We start from the raw sequence: 20935 nt of genomic DNA, 5'->3' as shown, positions 1-20935 counted from the left end.
TAGTGGTGGCTGCAGACAGGATCTTATCATGTATCTCTGTATACAGGGAGCTCCCCCTAGTGGTGGCTGCAGACAGGATCTTATCATGTATCTCTGTATACAGGGAGCTCCCCCTAGTGGTGGCTGCAGACAGGATCTTATCATGTGTCTCTGTATACAGGGAGCTCCCCCTAGTGGTGACTGCAGACAGGATCTTATCATGTATCTCTGTATACAGGGAGCTCCCCCTAGTGGTGGCTGCAGACAGGATCTTATCATGTATCTCTGTATACAGGGAGCTCCCCCTAGTGGTGTCTGCAGACAGGATCTTATGTGTCTCTGTATACAGGGAGCTCCCCCTAGTGGTGTCTGCAGACAGGATCTTATCATGTGTCTCTGTATACAGGGAGCTCCCCCTAGTGGTGACTGCAGACAGGATCTTATCATGTATCTCTGTATACAGGGAGCTCCCCCTAGTGGTGACTGCAGACAGAATCTCATCATGTATCTCTGCATAAAGGGAGCTCCCCCTAGTGGTGGCTGCAGACAGGATCTTATCATGTATCTCTGTATACAGGGAGCTCCCCCTAGTGGTGGCTGCAGACAGGATCTTATCATGTATCTCTGTACACAGGGAGCTCCCCCTAGTGGAGGCTACAGACAGGATCTTATCATGTATCTCTGTATACAGGGAGCTCCCCCTAGTGGTGGCTGCAGACAGGATCTTATCATGTATCTCTGTATACAGCGAGCTCCCCCTAGTGGTGGCTGCAGACAGGATCTTATCATGTATCTCTGTATGCAGGGAGCTCCCCTTAGTGGTGGCTGCAGACAGGATCTTATCATGTATCTCTGTATACAGGGAGCTCCCCCTAGTGGAGACTGCAGACAAGATCTTATCATGTATCTCTGTATACAGGGAGCTCCCCCTAGAGGTGACTGCAGACAGAATCATATCATGTGTCTCTATATACACGGAGCTCCCCCTAGTGGTGGTTGCAGTCAGAATCTTATAATGTATCTCTGTGTACAGGGAGCTCCCCCTAGTGGTGTCTGCAGACAGGAACTTATCATGTATCTCTGTATACAGGGAGCTCCCCCTAGTGGTGGCTACAGACAGAATCTTATAATGTATCTCTGTGTACAGGGAGCTCCCCCTAGTGGTGACTGCAGACAGGATCTTATCATGTGTCTGTATACAGGGAGCTCCCCCTAGTGGTGACTGCAGACAGAATCTCATCATGTATCTCTGCATAAAGGGAGCTCCCCCTAGTGGTGACTGCAGACAGGATCTTATCATGTATCTCTATATACAGGGAGCTCCCCCTAGTGGTGGCTGCAGACAGGATCTTATCATGTATGTCTGTATACAGGGAGCTCCCCCTAGTGGTGGCTGCAGACAGGATCTTATCATGTATCTCTGTATACAGGGAGCTCCCCCTAGTGGTGGCTGCAGACAGGATCTTATCATGTATCTCTATATACAGGGAGCTCCCCCTAGTGGTGGATGCAGACAGGATCTTATCATGTATCTCTGTACACAGGGAGCTCCCCCTAGTGGTGACTGCAGACAGGATCTTATCATGTATCTCTATATACAGGGAGCTCCCCCTAGTGGTGACTGCAGACAGGATCTTATCATGTGTCTCTGTATACAGGGAGCTCCCCCTAGTGGTGACTGCAGACAGGATCTTATCATGTATCTCTGTATACAGGGAGCTCCCCCTAGTGGTGGCTGCAGACAGGATCTTATCATGGATCTCTGTATACAGGGAGCTCCCCCTAGTGGTGGCTGCAGACAGGATCTTATCGTGTATCTCTGTATACAGGGAGCTCCCCCTAGTGGTGGCTGCAGACAGGATCTTATCGTGTATCTCTGTATACAGGGAGCTCCCCCTAGTGGTGACTGCAGACAGAATCTTATCATGTATCTCTGTATACAGGGAGCTCCCCCTAGTGGTGACTGCAGACAGGATCTTATCATGTGTCTCTGTATACAGGGAGCTCCCCCTAGTGGTGACTGCAGACAGGATCTTATCATGTATCTCTGTATACAGGGAGCTCCCCCTAGTGGTGGCTGCAGACAGGATCTTATCATGTATCTCTGTATACAGGGAGCTCCCCCTAGTGGTGGCTGCAGACAGGATCTTATCATGTATCTCTGCATACAGGGAGCTCCCCCTAGTGGTGGCTGCAGACAGGATCTTATCATGTATCTCTGTATACGGGGAGCTCCCCCTAGTGGTGACTACAGACAGGATCTTATCATGTATCTCTGCATACAGGGAGCTCCCCCTAGTGGTGCCTGCAGACAGTATCTTATCATGTATGTCTGTATACAGGGAGCTCCCCCTAGTGGTGCCTGCAGACATAATCTTATCATGTGTCTCTGTATACAGGGAGCTCCCCCTAGTGGTGGCTGCAGACAGGATCTTATCATGTACCTCTGTATACAGGGAGCTCCCCCTAGAGGTGACTGCAGACAGGATCTTATCATGTATCTCTGTATACAGGGAGCTCCCCCTAGTGGTGGCTGCAGACAGGATCTTATCATGTATCTCTGTATACAGGGAGCTCCCCCTAGTGGTGCTGCAGACAGGATCTTATCATGTATCTCTGTATACAGGGAGCTCCCCCTAGTGGTGACTACAGACAGGATCTTATCATGTATCTCTGTATACAGGGAGCTCCCCCTAGTGGTGACTGCAGACAGGATCTTATCATGTATCTCTATTATCCATTTATTCTACCGTGTTTCCCCGATAGTAAGACGTAGTGGGGGTTTTAGCGGGGTCGGCTAATGTAAGACGCACCCCCGAAAGTAAGACATAGTACTGTACGTTGGAAAAATATAAGCCGTACCGGTACCTTTTGCTGCATTAACTGCGGGATGCGGACAATTCAGCTAAGGCTTCACTGGTAACCAGGGTAAACATCGGGTTACTAAGCGCAGGGCCGCGCTTAGTAACCCGATGTTTACCCTGGTTACCAGTGTAAATGTAAAAAAAAAAAAAAAAAAGTGAGGTGTCATATCTTGTTTTTTCCAGAGGTGATTTTGGAGTTTTTAATCCTTCAGAAAGATACTGTTGACTTCCATCTCCGAGGGTGCCCCAGTGCAGGCTGCAGTAGGCCGGCTCTGGCGGCGGGTCCATGCGGGGTGGAGTAGATGAAGCTGGCCGCTGCTTGCTACTCCGGAGCGCACAGTCCGTGCGGGGGATGGTGCACCGGGCCGGGGGATGGTGCACCGGGCCGGGGGATGGTGCACCGGGCCGGGGGATGGTGCACCGGGCCGGGGGATGGTGCACCGGGCCGGGGGATGGTGCACCGGGCCGGGGGAGGACAGGATGTGCAGGTATCCACCGCCTCCTGCGCCAACCACATCGCCGCCCCCGGCCACGAACCCCCCGGAGAAGCTGGAGCATTTGTCGGGGAGCAGCAGCTGGTCGTGCCCGAGGTGGCTTCCCTTTCTCATGGTACGGAGCCGCCGCCTTCTCCGCTCTCCTCGTGAGGCGGATTGTACGGCTGTGTGTGCTCGGGCCCCAGCTCCGACCTTCGCGCGTAAACCGCATCCCTTCATTCATTGTCAGCTTCCTGGAGCCATTTTTCAGCCGCAGCGGTGGCAGGGAGGTCGGAGCTGGGGCCCGAGCACACACAGCCGTACAATCCGCCTCCCCCGGTGCTCGATAGCCCTCTGACGAGCTCACCTCAGCACCGAGGGGACCTGCTCTAACTGCAGCCCCGGCTATTTGTAGGGTGCAGGCCGGGCAGTGCGGATTACTGGGGTCACAAGGAGGAGAGCGGAGAAGGCGGCGGCTCCGTACCATGAGAAAGGGAAGCCACCTCGGGCACGACCAGCTGCTGCTCCCCAACAAATGCTCCAGCTTCTCCGGGTGGTTCGTGGCCGGGGGCGGCGCTGTGGTTGGCGCAGGGGGCGGCGGATACCTGCACGTCCTGTCCTCCCCCGGCCCGGCCCACCATCCCCCGCACGGACTGTGCGCTCCGGAGCAGCAAGCAGCGGCCAGCTTCATCTACTCCACCCCGCATGGACCCGCCGCCAGAGCCGGCCTACTGCAGCCTGCACTGGGGCGCCCTCGGAGATGGAAGTCAACAGTATCTTTCTGAAGGATTAAAAACTCCAAAATCACCTCTGGAAAAATCAAGATATGACACCTCACTTTTTTTTTTATTTTTACATTTACACTGGTAACCAGGGTAAACATCGGGTTACTAAGCGCGGCCCTGCACTTAGTAACCCGATGTTTACCCTGGTTACCAGGGGACTTCGCATAGTTGGTCGCTGGAGAGCGGTCTGTGTGACAGCTCTCCAGCGACCACACAGGTTTTTTATCCAATGTAAGACACCCCCCCGAAAGTAAGACATAGTGGGACTTTTGAGGGGTAAAAGAAAGTAAGACGCTGTCTTACTATCGGGGAAACACGGTAAGGGTCTTTTCTCCCTATAACAATACAATATAGTGGGTTTCTTTGTATCGGAGAACATTACAATGTGTCACTGTGTATTTCAGGTGGCTGCGATTCCTCTTCCTGGACATTAGAGGTTGGACACTCAATATGGCTACATTCACCATTCATCCGAGAACGGACTCTGACCCCATCCGCCAGGACAAGTAGAAGAGGACCGGACCCCCAGCGCCTCCTACTGGATGCAGTAATACTAAAAGTCAATATCGCCCCTATAATGGGCCTGAGCACATGAGCGGGAAAGAGTCAAACCAGGAGCTCAGTGTGCAGAACCATGTACGGGGTGTATGCTCCTCATCAGTGCAAAGCAAGAGGTCAGGAGTAGCTGAGTGTTACACCGCTACATCCCACAGGAGGCGCTAGAGGTCCCGTACTGCTCTGATGAGGCGATTTACATATTTAAATTCTCAGAAGAACTTTCATCAGAGGATTAATAACAGAAATGCACCCATCATTGTCTGCAGGATGGTGGAGTACCTAGTACATGGAATAAATGTTACCTGGTACCCCGAGCGTCAGTATCATGTACCCCGAGCGTCATCAACCTGTACCCCGAGCGTCATCAACCTGTACCCCGAGCGTCATCAACCTGTACCCCGAGCGTCATCAACCTGTACCCCGAGCGTCATCATTCTGTACCCCGAGCATCATCCTGTACCCCGAGTGTCATCATCCTGTACCCCGAGCATCATCCTGTACCCCGAGCGTCATCATCCTGTACCCCGAGCGTCATCATCCTGTACCCCGAGTGTCATCATCCTGTATCCCGAGCGTCATCCTGTACCCCGAACGTCATCATCCTGTACCCCGAGCGTCAGTATCATGTACCCCGAGCGTCAGTATCATGTACCCCGAGCGTCAGTATCATGTACCCCGAGTGTCATCATCCTGTATCCCGAGCGTCATCCTGTACCCCGAACGTCATCATCCTTTTCCCCCGAGCGTCATCATCCTGTACCCCGAGTGTCATCATCCTGTACCCCGAGCGTCATCATCCTGTATCCCGAGCGTCATCCTGTACCCCGAGCGTCATCATCCTGTACCCCGAGTGTCATCATCCTGTATCCCGAGCGTCATCCTATACCCCGAGCGTCAGTATCATGTACCCCGAGCGTCATCATCATGTACCCCGAGTGTCATCATCCTGTATCCCGAGCGTCATCCTGTACCCCGAACGTCATCATCCTGTACCCCGAGCGTCAGTATCATGTACCCCGAGCGTCATCATCCTGTACCCCGAGCGTATCATGTACCCCGAGTGTCATCATCCTGTATCCCGAGCGTCATCCTGTACCCCGAACGTCATCATCCTGTACCCCGAGCGTCAGTATCATGTACCCCGAGCGTCATCCTGTACCCCGAGCGTCATCCTGTACCCCGAGCGTCATCATCCTGTACCCCGAGCGTCATCATCCTGTACCCCGAGTGTCATCATCCTGTATCCCGAGCGTCATCCTATACCCCGAGCGTCAGTATCATGTACCCCGAGCGTCATCATCATGTACCCCGAGTGTCATCATCCTGTATCCCGAGCGTCATCCTGTACCCCGAACGTCATCATCCTGTACCCCGAGCGTCATCATCCTGTACCCCGAGCGTCATCATCCTGTACCCCGAGCGTCATCATCCTGTACCCCGAGCGTCATCATCCTGTATCCCGAGCGTCATCCAGTACCCCGAACGTCATCATCCTGTACCCCGAACGTCATCATCCTGTACCCCGAGCGTCATCCTGTACCCTGAGCGTCATCATCCTGTACCCCGAGCGTCATCATCCTGTACCCCGAGTGTCATCATCCTGTATCCCGAGCGTCATCCTATACCCCGAGCGTCAGTATCATGTACCCCGAGCGTCATCATCATGTACCCCGAGTGTCATCATCCTGTATCCCGAGCGTCATCCTGTACCCCGAACGTCATCATCCTGTACCCCGAGCGTCAGTATCATGTACCCCGAGCGTCATCATCCTGTACCCCGAGCGTATCATGTACCCCGAGTGTCATCATCCTGTATCCCGAGCGTCATCCTGTACCCCGAACGTCATCATCCTGTACCCCGAGCGTCAGTATCATGTACCCCGAGCGTCATCATCCTGTACCCCGAGCGTATCATGTACCCCGAGTGTCATCATCATGTACCCCGAGCATCAGTATCCTGTACCCCCGAGCGTCAGTATCATGTACCCCGAGAGTCACTGTCATTATCCTGTACCCCAGCGTCACTATCCCACACCCCATGTATCAGTGTCCCGCACCCCTGGGCTGACGCTCAGAGAACATGAAATGGTCAGACGAGGCTCCGGTTGCAGGCACTTTTATGGTTATAGTTTCCAGGTGAGGAACGCTGACCGTGTGGAGATGTGCAGTGTCTCTAAGGCTATGTGCACACGTCAGGATTTTGTCAGGATTTTTCATCAGGTTTTGTAGCCAAAACCAGGAGTGGGTGATAAATACAGAAGTGGAGCATATGTTTCTATTATACTTTTCCTCTAATTGTTCCACTCCTGGTTTTGGCTACAAATCCTGAGGAAAAAACCTGACAAAATCCTGACGTGTGCACATAGCCTTCTAGTCACAGTCTCCGGGACGCCGTCGTCTGCTGGGTGAGGAACGCTGACAGGGTGGATGAGCAGCGTCTCTTATAGTCACAGTCTCCGGGACTCCGTCGTCTGCTGGGTGAGGAACGCCGACAGGGTGGAGATGTGCAGCGTCTCTTATAGTCAGTCTCCGGGACGCCGTCGTCTGCTGGGTGAGGAACGCTGACAGGGTGGATGAGCAGCGTCTCTTATAGTCACAGTCTCCGGGACGCCGTCGTCTGCTGGGTGAGGAACGCTGACAGGGTGGAGATGTGCAGCGTCTCTTATAGTCACAGTCTCCGGGACGCCGTCGTCTGCTGGGTGAGGAACGCCGACAGGGTGGAGATGTGCAGCGTCTCTTTCACGGTGGTGTCGCGGTGGCGCAGGTGGAGCAGGCCGCTCTCCAGGGTGACGTCGCTCACCAGCACCGTGAACAGGACGCCCATCTCATCGTACCTGTAAGACATCAGGACACCGTGAGGGGGCGGCCATGTCACACCTGTAATCTGGCATCTGATAATCCAGCACACGGCTCCAGGCCTTTACACATCTATTAATCCAGAATATCAGACCCCCGATCCTGGATTAAGGGAATGTTGCCCCCATTATCCGTCCCCTGCACTCACTTTGTAAAGAGCTTCTCCATGGGCGTCTGCGAAGCGTCCAGGTACCCGGGCCAGACCGAGACCCCGCTCCCCCGCAGCTCCGACGACAGCCCCTCACAGACCTGCGGGTGATCCAGAACGTTACATCCGATAATCCGGAATATCAGGAGGAAGGAACACAATGCAGCGCACGTACCAGCCGCAGCTCCGCCGCCGGGCCCTTCCCCACGTCCAGCGCCACCTTCACGGGGGCCAAAGACGGGTGAATCTTCAACACCTGAGAGCAGAAGGAAAGTAAGTGACCCCCTCACATCCTGGTGCACTGCCCCTCCCCCCCGGTGGCTGACAACTGCGAGCAACGTCTGCCTCTCACTCACCGTCCTGAGCGACTCGCTCCCCTGCAGCGCGTCCGAGAGGTACGCCAGCAAACCGCGCTCCAGATCGCTGCTCAGCCACACCGCGTGCGGGACCACCGCCCTCCGGCCGTCCCGACCCTGGGGGAGCAAAGGTCACAGTCCGGTAATCCGGCACCCGGGAAGTCTGATAATCCAGAGAATGTGATCACGCTGCAATCAATGCCACATAAACCCATCTGCAGTAATCCGGAATATCTGCTAATCCGGCACCTGTCAGGTAATCCAGCATTAACAGAAGCCAGTGAATGCCGAATTCCCTATCTGCTAATCCGGCAACTGACAGGTAACTGGGTAAGTTAGCAGATAATCTGGATTATTGAGGACGGGTTAATCCAGCAATGTCTGGAGCCACAGGTGGCGGATTAGGATTATCCAATAATCCGGAACCTGGTAATCCGGCATGTCTCCAGAGCATTCCGCACCTGCAGTTTGGGGCCAGCCCCGGCGTGCATCTGTGTCAGTGCGGAGTCGTCCACAGTGCACAGCGTCTCCACCGGCTCCGGACCCCAGGGGAAGTGGTAGTTTATAAGGGTCTTGGCTCCGTCCTGCTGATCGCTGCTGCTGAATCCAGATGGGACCTGAGCGAACTGCAAGGAGACGGGGGGTCATCACTGTGCAGACCCCCGCGGCCCACCCCCTCCACCATACAGAGCCGCAACTCACCCTGCGCCACCACAGCAGCCGATGCCGCAGCCAGTAGTCGCGCCACTGAGACGAGGTCCTCGCAGAGCTGAACCAGCAGAGCGACGCCGCTGTCCTCTCAACGGGCCTGAAAAGGTCACACCGTCACGGGGCGCCAGTCACAGAGCGCGGCCGGGGGGCTACAGTAATCACAGCGAAGGGGGCGCCAGTCACAGAGCACGGCCAGGGGGCTACAATCATCACAGCTAAGGGGGTGCCAGTCACAGAGCACGGCCGGGGGGCTACAGTCATCACAGCGAAGGGGGCGCCAGTGACAGAGCACAGCCGGGGGGCTACAGTCATCACAGCGAAGGGGGCGCCAGTCACAGAGCGAGGCTGGGGGGCTACAGTCATCACAGTGAAGGGGGTGCCAGTCACAGAGCACGGGCGGGGGGCTAGTCATCACAGTGAAGGGGGCGCCAGTCAGAGTGAGGTTGTAGGATACAGTCACAGAGCACAACTGGGGGGCTACAGTCATCACAGCAAAGGGGGCGCCAGTCACAGTGCACGGGCGGGGGGCTACAGTCATCACAGCGAACGTGTGCCCCCTGCTGGTGGTCACACGACACTCCGACCTCCTGCACCTGACACCCAGGACCTAACCCTGTTCTGACCGTGGCCTACCCAGTGAGACGGGGGTCCTGGAGATCCGAGCCGCCATGGAAGCACTTCCCCACCTCCGCGATACCGAACGGCAGCTTCCGGTTCACCAGCTCCAGACAGGAGGCGTAGTGCGAGAGGGCGCCTGCAACGGAAACCATTAATAACGAGGGTCCGATACTGGGGCGGACCCCTGTACCAGCGACACCAGCGCCATCCCTGTGCACAGGTCACATGTGGTACTGCAGCCTGTGCTGTTACCTTGCAGCAGGTCCTGGCGCAGACCGTGGTGATGTCCGGGCGGAGCCGGGCCCCGGAGCGGAGTGTCGATGGCCAGGACCTGCTCTCGGCTCACAGTCACCATCTTCCACCACTCGTCTATCAGGTTCATCTTCATGGCGATGCCCAGGGGTCCGAGGCTGTGACAGCCCCCCAGGACGGAGGCGGCAGTCAGCTCCTCCCCCAGTATAAATCGGCGGCGCTGACACAGTGCGAGCAGGACGTCACGGGTCCGATCATGGGCAGCGGAGGCGGTGTACAGCCTGATCCCTGCACACGAGCTCCGCGCCCGGTCAGCTCCGCCCACGAGGAACCGCCGCGCCATCCTCAGCCACGTGACCCTGCGAGCCATCCTGAGGGGAAGACACAGGAGAGCGTCAGCGCGGAGGGCGTCAGCGCGGAGGTCTCCCCCACGGGACGCACCGGCGCTCCACCAGCTCACTGACGGTGTCCAAACACGAGCAGCAGCATCCTGTGTGAGGAGACTAATAATGGGACACCCTGTAATACACTGCTCTACGTGACGTCACTGCACGTCTGTATCATATCCGGGCGTGACGTCACTACAAGACAGATATAAGGAGCGAGAGGAGAGCAGGAAACACGGAGCAGCTCCGACCAAGAGGCTTCTCTCATGTGCTTTCAAAAGAGGCGCACCAGTGCGTTCCAAACCTCGAGTTATATCGAGTTTTGCGTTCCAAGCCTCGGTTTACAGTGCGTCTGCGTTCCAACCAATCCTGTGTGTCAAGCCTCGGTTTGCAGCTCATCATGCGTTCCAAGCCTCGGGTTACAGTTGCACCACTTACTGTACGTCACAAGCGCTGTGTTTTCTGGAAATCACGTCACGCCGTGGAGGACGTCACTTACTGACAACCCCCGGCTCCCCCTGTGTGAGTCATTAGTTCCGCTGTTCGGGCGGTGCCGGTGTCTCATCCCCTCCGCACCCAGCAGCAGTTACCGCGCAGGCGCCGCCCGCACGAGGCAGAATTCATCTTATTAGCACAATGTTCTTTACTTTTCCAGGTTTAATAATAAAAAGTAAAAAAACAAATAATAAATGTGAGGCCGGAGGGGAGAGCGGGACAGTGTGATCAGGGCTGTACCGCATGTGAGGGGCAGAGGCCGGAGGGGAGAGCGGGACAGTGTGAACAGGGCTGTACCGCATGTGAGGGGCAGAGGCCGGAGGGGAGAGCGGGACAGTGTGAACAGGGCTGTACCGCATGTGAGGGGCAGAGGCCGGAGGGGAGAGCGGGACAGTGTGTACAGGGCTGTACCGCATGTGAGGGGCAGAGGCCGGAGGGGAGAGCGGGACAGTGTGTACAGGGCTGTACCGCATGTGAGGGGCAGAGGCCGGAGGGGAGAGCGGGACAGTGTGATCAGGGCTGTACCGCATGTGAGGGGCAGAGGCCGGAGGGGAGAGCGGGACAGTGTGATCAGGGCTGTACCGCATGTGAGGGGCAGAGGCCGGAGGGGAGAGCGGGACAGTGTGATCAGGGCTGTACCACATGTGAGGGGCAGAGGCCGGAGGGGAGAGCGGGGACAGTGTGATCAGGGCTGTACCGCATGTGAGGGGCAGAGGCCGGAGGGGAGAGCGGGGACAGTGTGAACAGGGCTGTACCGCATGTGAGGGGCAGAGGCCGGAGGGGAGAGCGGGACAGTGTGAACAGGGCTGTACTGCATGTGAGGGGCAGAGGCCGGAGGGGAGAGCGGGACAGTGTGAACAGGGCTGTACCGCATGTGAGGGGCAGAGGCCGGAGGGGAGAGCGGGACAGTGTGAACAGGGCTGTACCGCATGTGAGGGGCAGAGGCCGGAGGGGAGAGCGGGACAGTGTGTACAGGGCTGTACCGCATGTGAGGGGCAGAGGCCGGAGGGGAGAGCGGGACAGTGTGATCAGGGCTGTACCGCATGTGAGGGGCAGAGGCCGGAGGGGAGAGCGGGACAGTGTGATCAGGGCTGTACCGCATGTGAGGGGCAGAGGCCGGAGGGGAGAGCGGGGACAGTGTGATCAGGGCTGTACCGCATGTGAGGGGCAGAGGCCGGAGGGGAGAGCGGGACAGTGTGATCAGGGCTGTACCGCATGTGAGGGGCAGAGGCCGGAGGGGAGAGCGGGACAGTGTGAACGGGGCTGTACCGCATGTGAGGGGCAGAGGCCGGAGGGGAGAGCGGGACAGTGTGTACAGGGCTGTACCGCATGTGAGGGGCAGAGGCCGGAGGGGAGAGCGGGGACAGTGTGATCAGGGCTGTACCGCATGTGAGGGGCAGAGGCCGGAGGGGAGAGCGGGACAGTGTGATCAGGGCTGTACCGCATGTGAGGGGCAGAGGCCGGAGGGGAGAGCGGGGACAGTGTGATCAGGGCTGTACCGCATGTGAGGGGCAGAGGCCGGAGGGGAGAGCGGGGACAGTGTGAACAGGGCTGTACCGCATGTGAGGGGCAGAGGCCGGAGGGGAGAGCGGGGACAGTGTGTACAGGGCTGTACCGCATGTGAGGGGCAGAGGCCGGAGGGGAGAGCGGGGACAGTGTGAACGGGGCTGTACCGCATGTGAGGGGCAGAGGCCGGAGGGGAGAGCGGGACAGTGTGTACAGGGCTGTACCGCATGTGAGGGGCAGAGGCCGGAGGGGAGAGCGGGACAGTGTGATCAGGGCTGTACCACATGTGAGGGGCAGAGGCCGGAGGGGAGAGCGGGACAGTGTGAACAGGGCTGTACCGCATGTGAGGGGCAGAGGCCGGAGGGGAGAGCGGGACAGTGTGTACAGGGCTGTACCGCATGTGAGGGGCAGAGGCCGGAGGGGAGAGCGGGACAGTGTGATCAGGGCTGTACCGCATGTGAGGGGCAGAGGCCGGAGGGGAGAGCGGGACAGTGTGATCAGGGCTGTACCGCATGTGAGGGGCAGAGGCCGGAGGGGAGAGCGGGGACAGTGTGAACGGGGCTGTACCGCATGTGAGGGGCAGAGGCCGGAGGGGAGAGCGGGACAGTGTGTACAGGGCTGTACCGCATGTGAGGGGCAGAGGCCGGAGGGGAGAGCGGGACCGTGTGTACAGGGCTGTACCGCATGTGAGGGGCAGAGGCCGGAGGGGAGAGCGGGGACAGTGTGAACAGGGCTGTACCGCATGTGAGGGGCAGAGGCCGGAGGGGAGAGCGGGACAGTGTGAACAGGGCTGTACCGCATGTGAGGAGCAGAGGCCGGAGGGGAGAGCGGGACAGTGTGATCAGGGCTGTACCGCATGTGAGGGGCAGAGGCCGGAGGGGAGAGCGGGACAGTGTGAACAGGGCTGTACCGCATGTGAGGAGCAGAGGCCGGAGGGGAGAGCGGGACAGTGTGATCAGGGCTGTACCGCATGTGAGGGGCAGAGGCCGGAGGGGAGAGCGGGACAGTGTGATCAGGGCTGTACCGCATGTGAGGGGCAGAGGCCGGAGGGGAGAGCAGGACAGTGTGATCAGGGCTGTACCGCATGTGAGGGGCAGAGGCCGGAGGGGAGAGCGGGACAGTGTGAACAGGGCTGTACCGCATGTGAGGGGCAGAGGCCGGAGGGGAGAGCGGGACAGTGTGATCAGGGCTGTACCGCATGTGAGGGGCAGAGGCCGGAGGGGAGAGCGGGGACAGTGTGAGCAGGGCTGTACCGCATGTGAGGGGCAGAGGCCGGAGGGGAGATCGGGGACAGTGTGATCAGGGCTGTACCGCATGTGAGGGGCAGAGGCCGGAGGGGAGAGCAGGACAGTGTGATCAGGGCTGTACCGCATGTGAGGGGCAGAGGCCGGAGGGGAGAGCGGGGACAGTGTGATCAGGGCTGTACCGCATGTGAGGAGCAGAGGCCGGAGGGGAGAGCGGGACAGTGTGATCAGGGCTGTACCGCATGTGAGGGGCAGAGGCCGGAGGGGAGAGCGGGACAGTGTGAACAGGGCTGTACCGCATGTGAGGAGCAGAGGCCGGAGGGGAGAGCGGGACAGTGTGATCAGGGCTGTACCGCATGTGAGGGGCAGAGGCCGGAGGGGAGAGCGGGACAGTGTGATCAGGGCTGTACCGCATGTGAGAGGCAGAGGCCGGAGGGGAGAGCGGGACAGTGTGATCAGGGCTGTACCGCATGTGAGGGGCAGAGGCCGGAGGGGAGAGCGGGACAGTGTGAACAGGGCTGTACCGCATGTGAGGGGCAGAGGCCGGAGGGGAGAGCGGGACAGTGTGAACAGGGCTGTACCGCATGTGAGGGGCAGAGGCCGGAGGGGAGAGCAGGACAGTGTGATCAGGGCTGTACCGCATGTGAGGGGCAGAGGCCGGAGGGGAGAGCGGGACAGTGTGAACAGGGCTGTACCGCATGTGAGGGGCAGAGGCCGGAGGGGAGAGCGGGACAGTGTGATCAGGGCTGTACCGCATGTGAGGAGCAGAGGCCGGAGGGGAGAGCGGGACAGTGTGAACAGGGCTGTACCGCATGTGAGGGGCAGAGGCCGGAGGGGAGAGCGGGACAGTGTGAACAGGGCTGTACCGCATGTGAGGGGCAGAGGCCGGAGGGGAGAGCGGGACAGTGTGAACAGGGCTGTACCGCATGTGAGGGGCAGAGGCCGGAGGGGAGAGCGGGACCGTGTGATCAGGGCTGTACCGCATGTGAGGGGCAGAGGCCGGAGGGGAGAGCGGGACAGTGTGAACAGGGCTGTACCGCATGTGAGGGGCAGAGGCCGGAGGGGAGAGCGGGACAGTGTGAACAGGGCTGTACCGCATGTGAGGGGCAGAGGCCGGAGGGGAGAGCGGGACAGTGTGATCAGGGCTGTACCGCATGTGAGGGGCAGAGGCCGGAGGGGAGAGCGGGACAGTGTGATCAGGGCTGTACCGCATGTGAGGAGCAGAGGCCGGAGGGGAGAGCGGGACAGTGTGAACAGGGCTGTACCGCATGTGAGGAGCAGAGGCCGGAGGGGAGAGCGGGACCGTGTGTACAGGGCTGTACCGCATGTGAGGGGCAGAGGCCGGAGGGGAGAGCGGGACAGTGTGATCAGGGCTGTACCGCATGTGAGGGGCAGAGGCCGGAGGGGAGAGCGGGACAGTGTGATCAGGGCTGTACCGCATGTGAGGAGCAGAGGCCGGAGGGGAGAGCGGGACAGTGTGATCAGGGCTGTACCGCATGTGAGGGGCAGAGGCCGGAGGGGAGAGCGGGACAGTGTGATCAGGGCTGTACCGCATGTGAGGGGCAGAGGCCGGAGGGGAGAGCGGGACAGTGTGAACAGGGCTGTACCGCATGTGAGGAGCAGAGGCCGGAGGGGAGAGCGGGACAGTGTGAACAGGGCTGTACCGCATGTGAGGGGCAGAGGCCGGAGGGGAGAGCGGGGACAGTGTGAACAGGGCTGTACCGCATGTGAGGGGCAGAGGCCGGAGGGGAGAGCGGGGACAGTGTGATCAGGGCTGTACCGCATGTGAGGGGCAGAGGCCGGAGGGGAGAGCGGGACAGTGTGATCAGGGCTGTACCGCATGTGAGGGGCAGAGGCCGGAGGGGAGAGCGGGACAGTGTGAACAGGGCTGTACCGCATGTGAGGGGCAGAGGCCGGAGGGGAGAGCGGGGACAGTGTGAGCAGGGCTGTACCGCATGTGAGGAGCAGAGGCCGGAGGGGAGAGCGGGACAGTGTGATCAGGTCTGTACCGCATGTGAGGGGCAGAGGCCGGAGGGGAGAGCGGGACAGTGTGAACAGGGCTGTACCGCATGTGAGGGGCAGAGGCCGGAGGGGAGAGCGGGACAGTGTGATCAGGGCTGTACCGCATGTGAGGGGCAGAGGCCGGAGGGGAGAGCGGGACAGTGTGAACAGGGCTGTACCGCATGTGAGGGGCAGAGGCCGGAGGGGAGAGCGGGACAGTGTGATCAGGGCTGTACCGCATGTGAGGGGCAGAGGCCGGAGGGGAGAGCGGGACAGTGTGATCAGGGCTGTACCGCATGTGAGGGGCAGAGGCCGGAGGGGAGAGCGGGACAGTGTGATCAGGGCTGTACCGCATGTGAGGAGCAGAGGCCGGAGGGGAGAGCGGGACAGTGTGAACAGGGCTGTACCGCATGTGAGGAGCAGAGGCCGGAGGGGAGAGCGGGACCGTGTGTACAGGGCTGTACCGCATGTGAGGGGCAGAGGCCGGAGGGGAGAGCAGGACAGTGTGATCAGGGCTGTACCGCATGTGAGGGGCAGAGGCCGGAGGGGAGAGCGGGACAGTGTGAACAGGGCTGTACCGCATGTGAGGAGCAGAGGCCGGAGGGGAGAGCGGGACCGTGTGTACAGGGCTGTACCGCATGTGAGGGGCAGAGGCCGGAGGGGAGAGCGGGACAGTGTGATCAGGGCTGTACCGCATGTGAGGGGCAGAGGCCGGAGGGGAGAGCGGGACAGTGTGATCAGGGCTGTACCGCATGTGAGGAGCAGAGGCCGGAGGGGAGAGCGGGACAGTGTGATCAGGGCTGTACCGCATGTGAGGGGCAGAGGCCGGAGGGGAGAGCGGGACAGTGTGATCAGGGCTGTACCGCATGTGAGGGGCAGAGGCCGGAGGGGAGAGCGGGACAGTGTGATCAGGGCTGTACCGCATGTGAGGGGCAGAGGCCGGAGGGGAGAGCGGGACAGTGTGATCAGGGCTGTACCGCATGTGAGGGGCAGAGGCCGGAGGGGAGAGCGGGACAGTGTGAACAGGGCTGTACCGCATGTGAGGGGCAGAGGCCGGAGGGGAGAGCGGGACAGTGTGATCAGGGCTGTACCGCATGTGAGGGGCAGAGGCCGGAGGGGAGAGCGGGGACAGTGTGATCAGGGCTGTACCGCATGTGAGGGGCAGAGGCCGGAGGGGAGAGCGGGACAGTGTGTACAGGGCTGTACCGCATGTGAGGAGCAGAGGCCGGAGGGGAGAGCGGGACAGTGTGATCAGGGCTGTACCGCATGTGAGGGGCAGAGGCCGGAGGGGAGAGCGGGGACAGTGTGATCAGGGCTGTACCGCATGTGAGGGGCAGAGGCCGGAGGGGAGAGCGGGGACAGTGTGATCAGGGCTGTACCGCATGTGAGGGGCAGAGGCCGGAGGGGAGAGCGGGACAGTGTGATCAGGGCTGTACCGCATGTGAGAGGCAGAGGCCGGAGGGGAGAGCGGGACAGTGTGAACAGGGCTGTACCGCATGTGAGGGGCAGAGGCCGGAGGGGAGAGCGGGACAGTGTGTACAGGGCTGTACCGCATGTGAGGGGCAGAGGCCGGAGGGGAGAGCGGGACAGTGTGAACAGGGCTGTACCGCATGTGAGGGGCAGAGGCCGGAGGGGAGAGCGGGACAGTGTGATCAGGGCTGTACCGCATGTGAGGGGCAGAGGCCGGAGGGGAGAGCGGGACAGTGTGATCAGGGCTGTACCGCATGTGAGGGGCAGAGGCCGGAGGGGAGAGCGGGGACAGTGTGAGCAGGGCTGTACCGCATGTGAGGAGCAGAGGCCGGAGGGGAGAGCGGGACAGTGTGATCAGGGCTGTACCGCATGTGAGGGGCAGAGGCCGGAGGGGAGAGCGGGACCGTGTGATCAGGGCTGTACCGCATGTGAGGGGCAGAGGCCGGAGGGGAGAGCGGGGACAGTGTGTACAGGGCTGTACCGCATGTGAGGGGCAGAGGCCGGAGGGGAGAGCGGGACAGTGTGAACAGGGCTGTACCGCATGTGAGGGGCAGAGGCCGGAGGGGAGAGCGGGACAGTGTGTACAGGGCTGTACCGCATGTGAGAGGCAGAGGCCGGAGGGGAGAGCGGGACAGTGTGATCAGGGCTGTACCGCATGTGAGGGGCAGAGGCCGGAGGGGAGAGCGGGACAGTGTGATCAGGGCTGTACCGCATGTGAGGAGCAGAGGCCGGAGGGGAGAGCGGGACAGTGTGAACAGGGCTGTACCGCATGTGAGGAGCAGAGGCCGGAGGGGAGAGCGGGACAGTGTGAACAGGGCTGTACCGCATGTGAGGGGCAGAGGCCGGAGGGGAGAGCGGGACAGTGTGTACAGGGCTGTACCGCATGTGAGGGGCAGAGGCCGGAGGGGAGAGCGGGGACAGTGTGAACAGGGCTGTACCGCATGTGAGGGGCAGAGGCCGGAGGGGAGAGCGGGGACAGTGTGAACAGGGCTGTACCGCATGTGAGGGGCAGAGGCCGGAGGGGAGAGCGGGACAGTGTGTACAGGGCTGTACCGCATGTGAGGAGCAGAGGCCGGAGGGGAGAGCGGGACAGTGTGAACAGGGCTGTACCGCATGTGAGGGGCAGAGGCCGGAGGGGAGAGCGGGACAGTGTGATCAGGGCTGTACCGCATGTGAGGGGCAGAGGCCGGAGGGGAGAGCGGGGACAGTGTGAACAGGGCTGTACCGCATGTGAGGGGCAGAGGCCGGAGGGGAGAGCGGGGACAGTGTGAACAGGGCTGTACCGCATGTGAGGGGCAGAGGCCGGAGGGGAGAGCGGGACAGTGTGAACAGGGCTGTACCGCATGTGAGGGGCAGAGGCCGGAGGGGAGAGCGGGACAGTGTGATCAGGGCTGTACCGCATGTGAGGGGCAGAGGCCGGAGGGGAGAGCGGGACAGTGTGATCAGGGCTGTACCGCATGTGAGGGGCAGAGGCCGGAGGGGAGAGCGGGACAGTGTGTACAGGGCTGTACCGCATGTGAGGGGCAGAGGCCGGAGGGAAGAGCGGGACAGTGTGATCAGGGCTGTACCGCATGTGAGGGGCAGAGGCCGGAGGGGAGAGCGGGACAGTGTGATCAGGGCTGTACCGCATGTGAGGGGCAGAGGCCGGAGGGGAGAGCGGGGACAGTGTGAACAGGGCTGTACCGCATGTGAGGGGCAGAGGCCGGCGGGGAGAGCGGGGACAGTGTGAACAGGGCTGTACCGCATGTGAGGAGCAGAGGCCGGAGGGGAGAGCGGGGACAGTGTGAACAGGGCTGTACCGCATGTGAGAGGCAGAGGCCGGAGGGGAGAGCGGGACAGTGTGAACAGGGCTGTACCGCATGTGAGGGGCAGAGGCCGGAGGGGAGAGCGGGACAGTGTGATCAGGGCTGTACCGCATGTGAGGGGCAGAGGCCGGAGGGGAGAGCGGGACCGTGTGAACAGGGCTGTACCGCATGTGAGGGGCAGAGGCCGGAGGGGAGAGCGGGACAGTGTGTACAGGGCTGTACCGCATGTGAGGGGCAGAGGCCGGAGGGGAGAGCGGGGACAGTGTGAACAGGGCTGTACCGCATGTGAGGGGCAGAGGCCGGAGGGGAGAGCGGGACAGTGTGATCAGGGCTGTACCGCATGTGAGGAGCAGAGGCCGGAGGGGAGAGCGGGACAGTGTGATCAGGGCTGTACCGCATGTGAGGGGCAGAGGCCGGAGGGGAGAGCGGGACAGTGTGTACAGGGCTGTACCGCATGTGAGGGGCAGAGGCCGGAGGGGAGAGCGGGGACAGTGTGATCAGGGCTGTACCGCATGTGAGAGGCAGAGGCCGGAGGGGAGAGCGGGGACAGTGTGAACAGGGCTGTACCGCATGTGAGGGGCAGAGGCCGGAGGGGAGAGCGGGACAGTGTGATCAGGGCTGTACCGCATGTGAGGAGCAGAGGCCGGAGGGGAGAGCGGGACAGTGTGATCAGGGCTGTACCGCATGTGAGGGGCAGAGGCCGGAGGGGAGAGCGGGACAGTGTGTACAGGGCTGTACCGCATGTGAGGGGCAGAGGCCGGAGGGGAGAGCGGGGACAGTGTGATCAGGGCTGTACCGCATGTGAGGGGCAGAGGCCGGAGGGGAGAGCGGGACAGTGTGATCAGGGCTGTACCGCATGTGAGGAGCAGAGGCCGGAGGGGAGAGCGGGACAGTGTGAACAGGGCTGTACCGCATGTGAGGGGCAGAGGCCGGAGGGGAGAGCGGGGACAGTGTGATCAGGGCTGTACCGCATGTGAGGGGCAGAGGCCGGAGGGGAGAGCGGGACAGTGTGATCAGGGCTGTACCGCATGTGAGGGGCAGAGGCCGGAGGGGAGAGCGGGGACAGTGTGATCAGGGCTGTACCACATGTGAGGGGCAGAGGCCGGAGGGGAGAGCGGGGACAGTGTGATCAGGGCTGTACCGCATGTGAGGGGCAGAGGCCGGAGGGGAGAGCGGGACAGTGTGAACAGGGCTGTACCGCATGTGAGGGGCAGAGGCCGGAGGGGAGAGCGGGACAGTGTGATCAGGGCTGTACCGCATGTGAGGAGCAGAGGCCGGAGGGGAGAGCGGGACAGTGTGATCAGGGCTGTACCGCATGTGAGGGGCAGAGGCCGGAGGGGAGAGCGGGACAGTGTGATCAGGGCTGTACCGCATGTGAGGGGCAGAGGCCGGAGGGGAGACCGGGGACAGTGTGAACAGGGCTGTACCGCATGTGAGGGGCAGAGGCCGGAGGGGAGAGCGGGACAGTGTGTACAGGGCTGTACCGCATGTGAGGGGCAGAGGCCGGAGGGGAGAGCGGGACAGTGTGAACAGGGCTGTACCGCATGTGAGGGGCAGAGGCCGGAGGGGAGAGCGGGACAGTGTGATCAGGGCTGTACCGCATGTGAGGAGCACAGGCCGGAGGGGAGAGCGGGACAGTGTGAACAGGGCTGTACCGCATGTGAGGGGCAGAGGCCGGAGGGGAGAGCGGGGACAGTGTGATCAGGGCTGTACCGCATGTGAGGGGCAGAGGCCGGAGGGGAGAGCGGGACAGTGTGATCAGGGCTGTGCCGCATGTGAGGGGCAGAGGCCGGAGGGGAGAGCGGGACGGTGTGAACAGGGCTGTACCGCATGTGAGGAGCAGAGGCCGGAGGGGAGAGCGGGACAGTGTGTACAGGGCTGTACCGCATGTGAGGGGCAGAGGCCGGAGGGGAGAGCGGGACGGTGTGAACAGGGCTGTACCGCATGTGAGGAGCAGAGGCCGGAGGGCAGAGCAGGACAGTGTGATCAGGGCTGTATTGCATGTGAGGAGCAGAGGCCGGAGGGCAGAGCAGGACAGTGTGATCAGGGCTGTACCGCATGTGAGGGGCACAGGCCGGAGGGGAGAGCGGGACAGTGTGATCAGGGCTGTACCGCATGTGAGGAGCAGAGGCCGGAGGGGAGAGCGGGGACAGTGTGATCAGGGCTGTACCGCATGTGAGGGGCAGAGGCCGGAGGGGAGAGCGGGGACAGTGTGAACAGGGCTGTACCGCATGTGAGGAGCAGAGGCCGGAGGGGAGAGCGGGACAGTGTGAACAGGGCTGTACCGCATGTGAGGAGCAGAGGCCGGAGGGGAGAGCGGGACAGTGTGATCAGGGCTGTACCGCATGTGAGGGGCAGAGGCCGGAGGGGAGAGCGGGACAGTGTGATCAGGGCTGTACCGCATGTGAGGGGCAGAGGCCGGAGGGGA

At 60.9% G+C, this 20935-nt stretch overlaps 2 protein-coding genes across 2 annotated transcripts in view; one reads left to right on the top strand and one right to left on the bottom strand.

Annotated features, from left to right (window-relative positions):
• Window positions 1-4966, top strand: part of MILR1 (mast cell immunoglobulin like receptor 1) — a 43585-nt gene extending 38619 nt beyond the window's left edge. Inside the window, exon 8 of the mRNA XM_077257843.1 lies at window positions 4506-4966. The gene's annotated coding sequence lies outside the window, so the exon portion shown is untranslated. The remainder of the gene's footprint in view (window positions 1-4505) is intronic.
• Window positions 4967-7192: 2226 nt separating this feature from the next.
• Window positions 7193-10271, bottom strand: POLG2 (DNA polymerase gamma 2, accessory subunit). Its single transcript, XM_077254724.1, has 8 exons — window positions 9601-10271; window positions 9364-9484; window positions 8722-8827; window positions 8481-8645; window positions 8020-8136; window positions 7839-7919; window positions 7664-7764; window positions 7193-7493 (listed from the first exon to the last, which is right to left on the bottom strand). The coding sequence occupies exons 1-8, from the start codon at window positions 9968-9970 to the stop codon at window positions 7328-7330; spliced, it is 1227 nt and encodes a 408-aa protein (XP_077110839.1). The 5' UTR covers window positions 9971-10271; the 3' UTR covers window positions 7193-7327.
• Between the last annotated feature and the right edge of the window lie 10664 nt (window positions 10272-20935).

The sequence above is a fragment of the Ranitomeya variabilis genome, chromosome 4 (genome assembly GCF_051348905.1).
Source record: "Ranitomeya variabilis isolate aRanVar5 chromosome 4, aRanVar5.hap1, whole genome shotgun sequence".
In the NCBI taxonomy this organism is placed as follows: Eukaryota; Metazoa; Chordata; class Amphibia; order Anura; family Dendrobatidae; genus Ranitomeya; species Ranitomeya variabilis.
The sequence above is the reverse complement of the archived record's forward strand: the minus strand, read 5'-3'. Positions and strand labels throughout refer to the sequence as shown.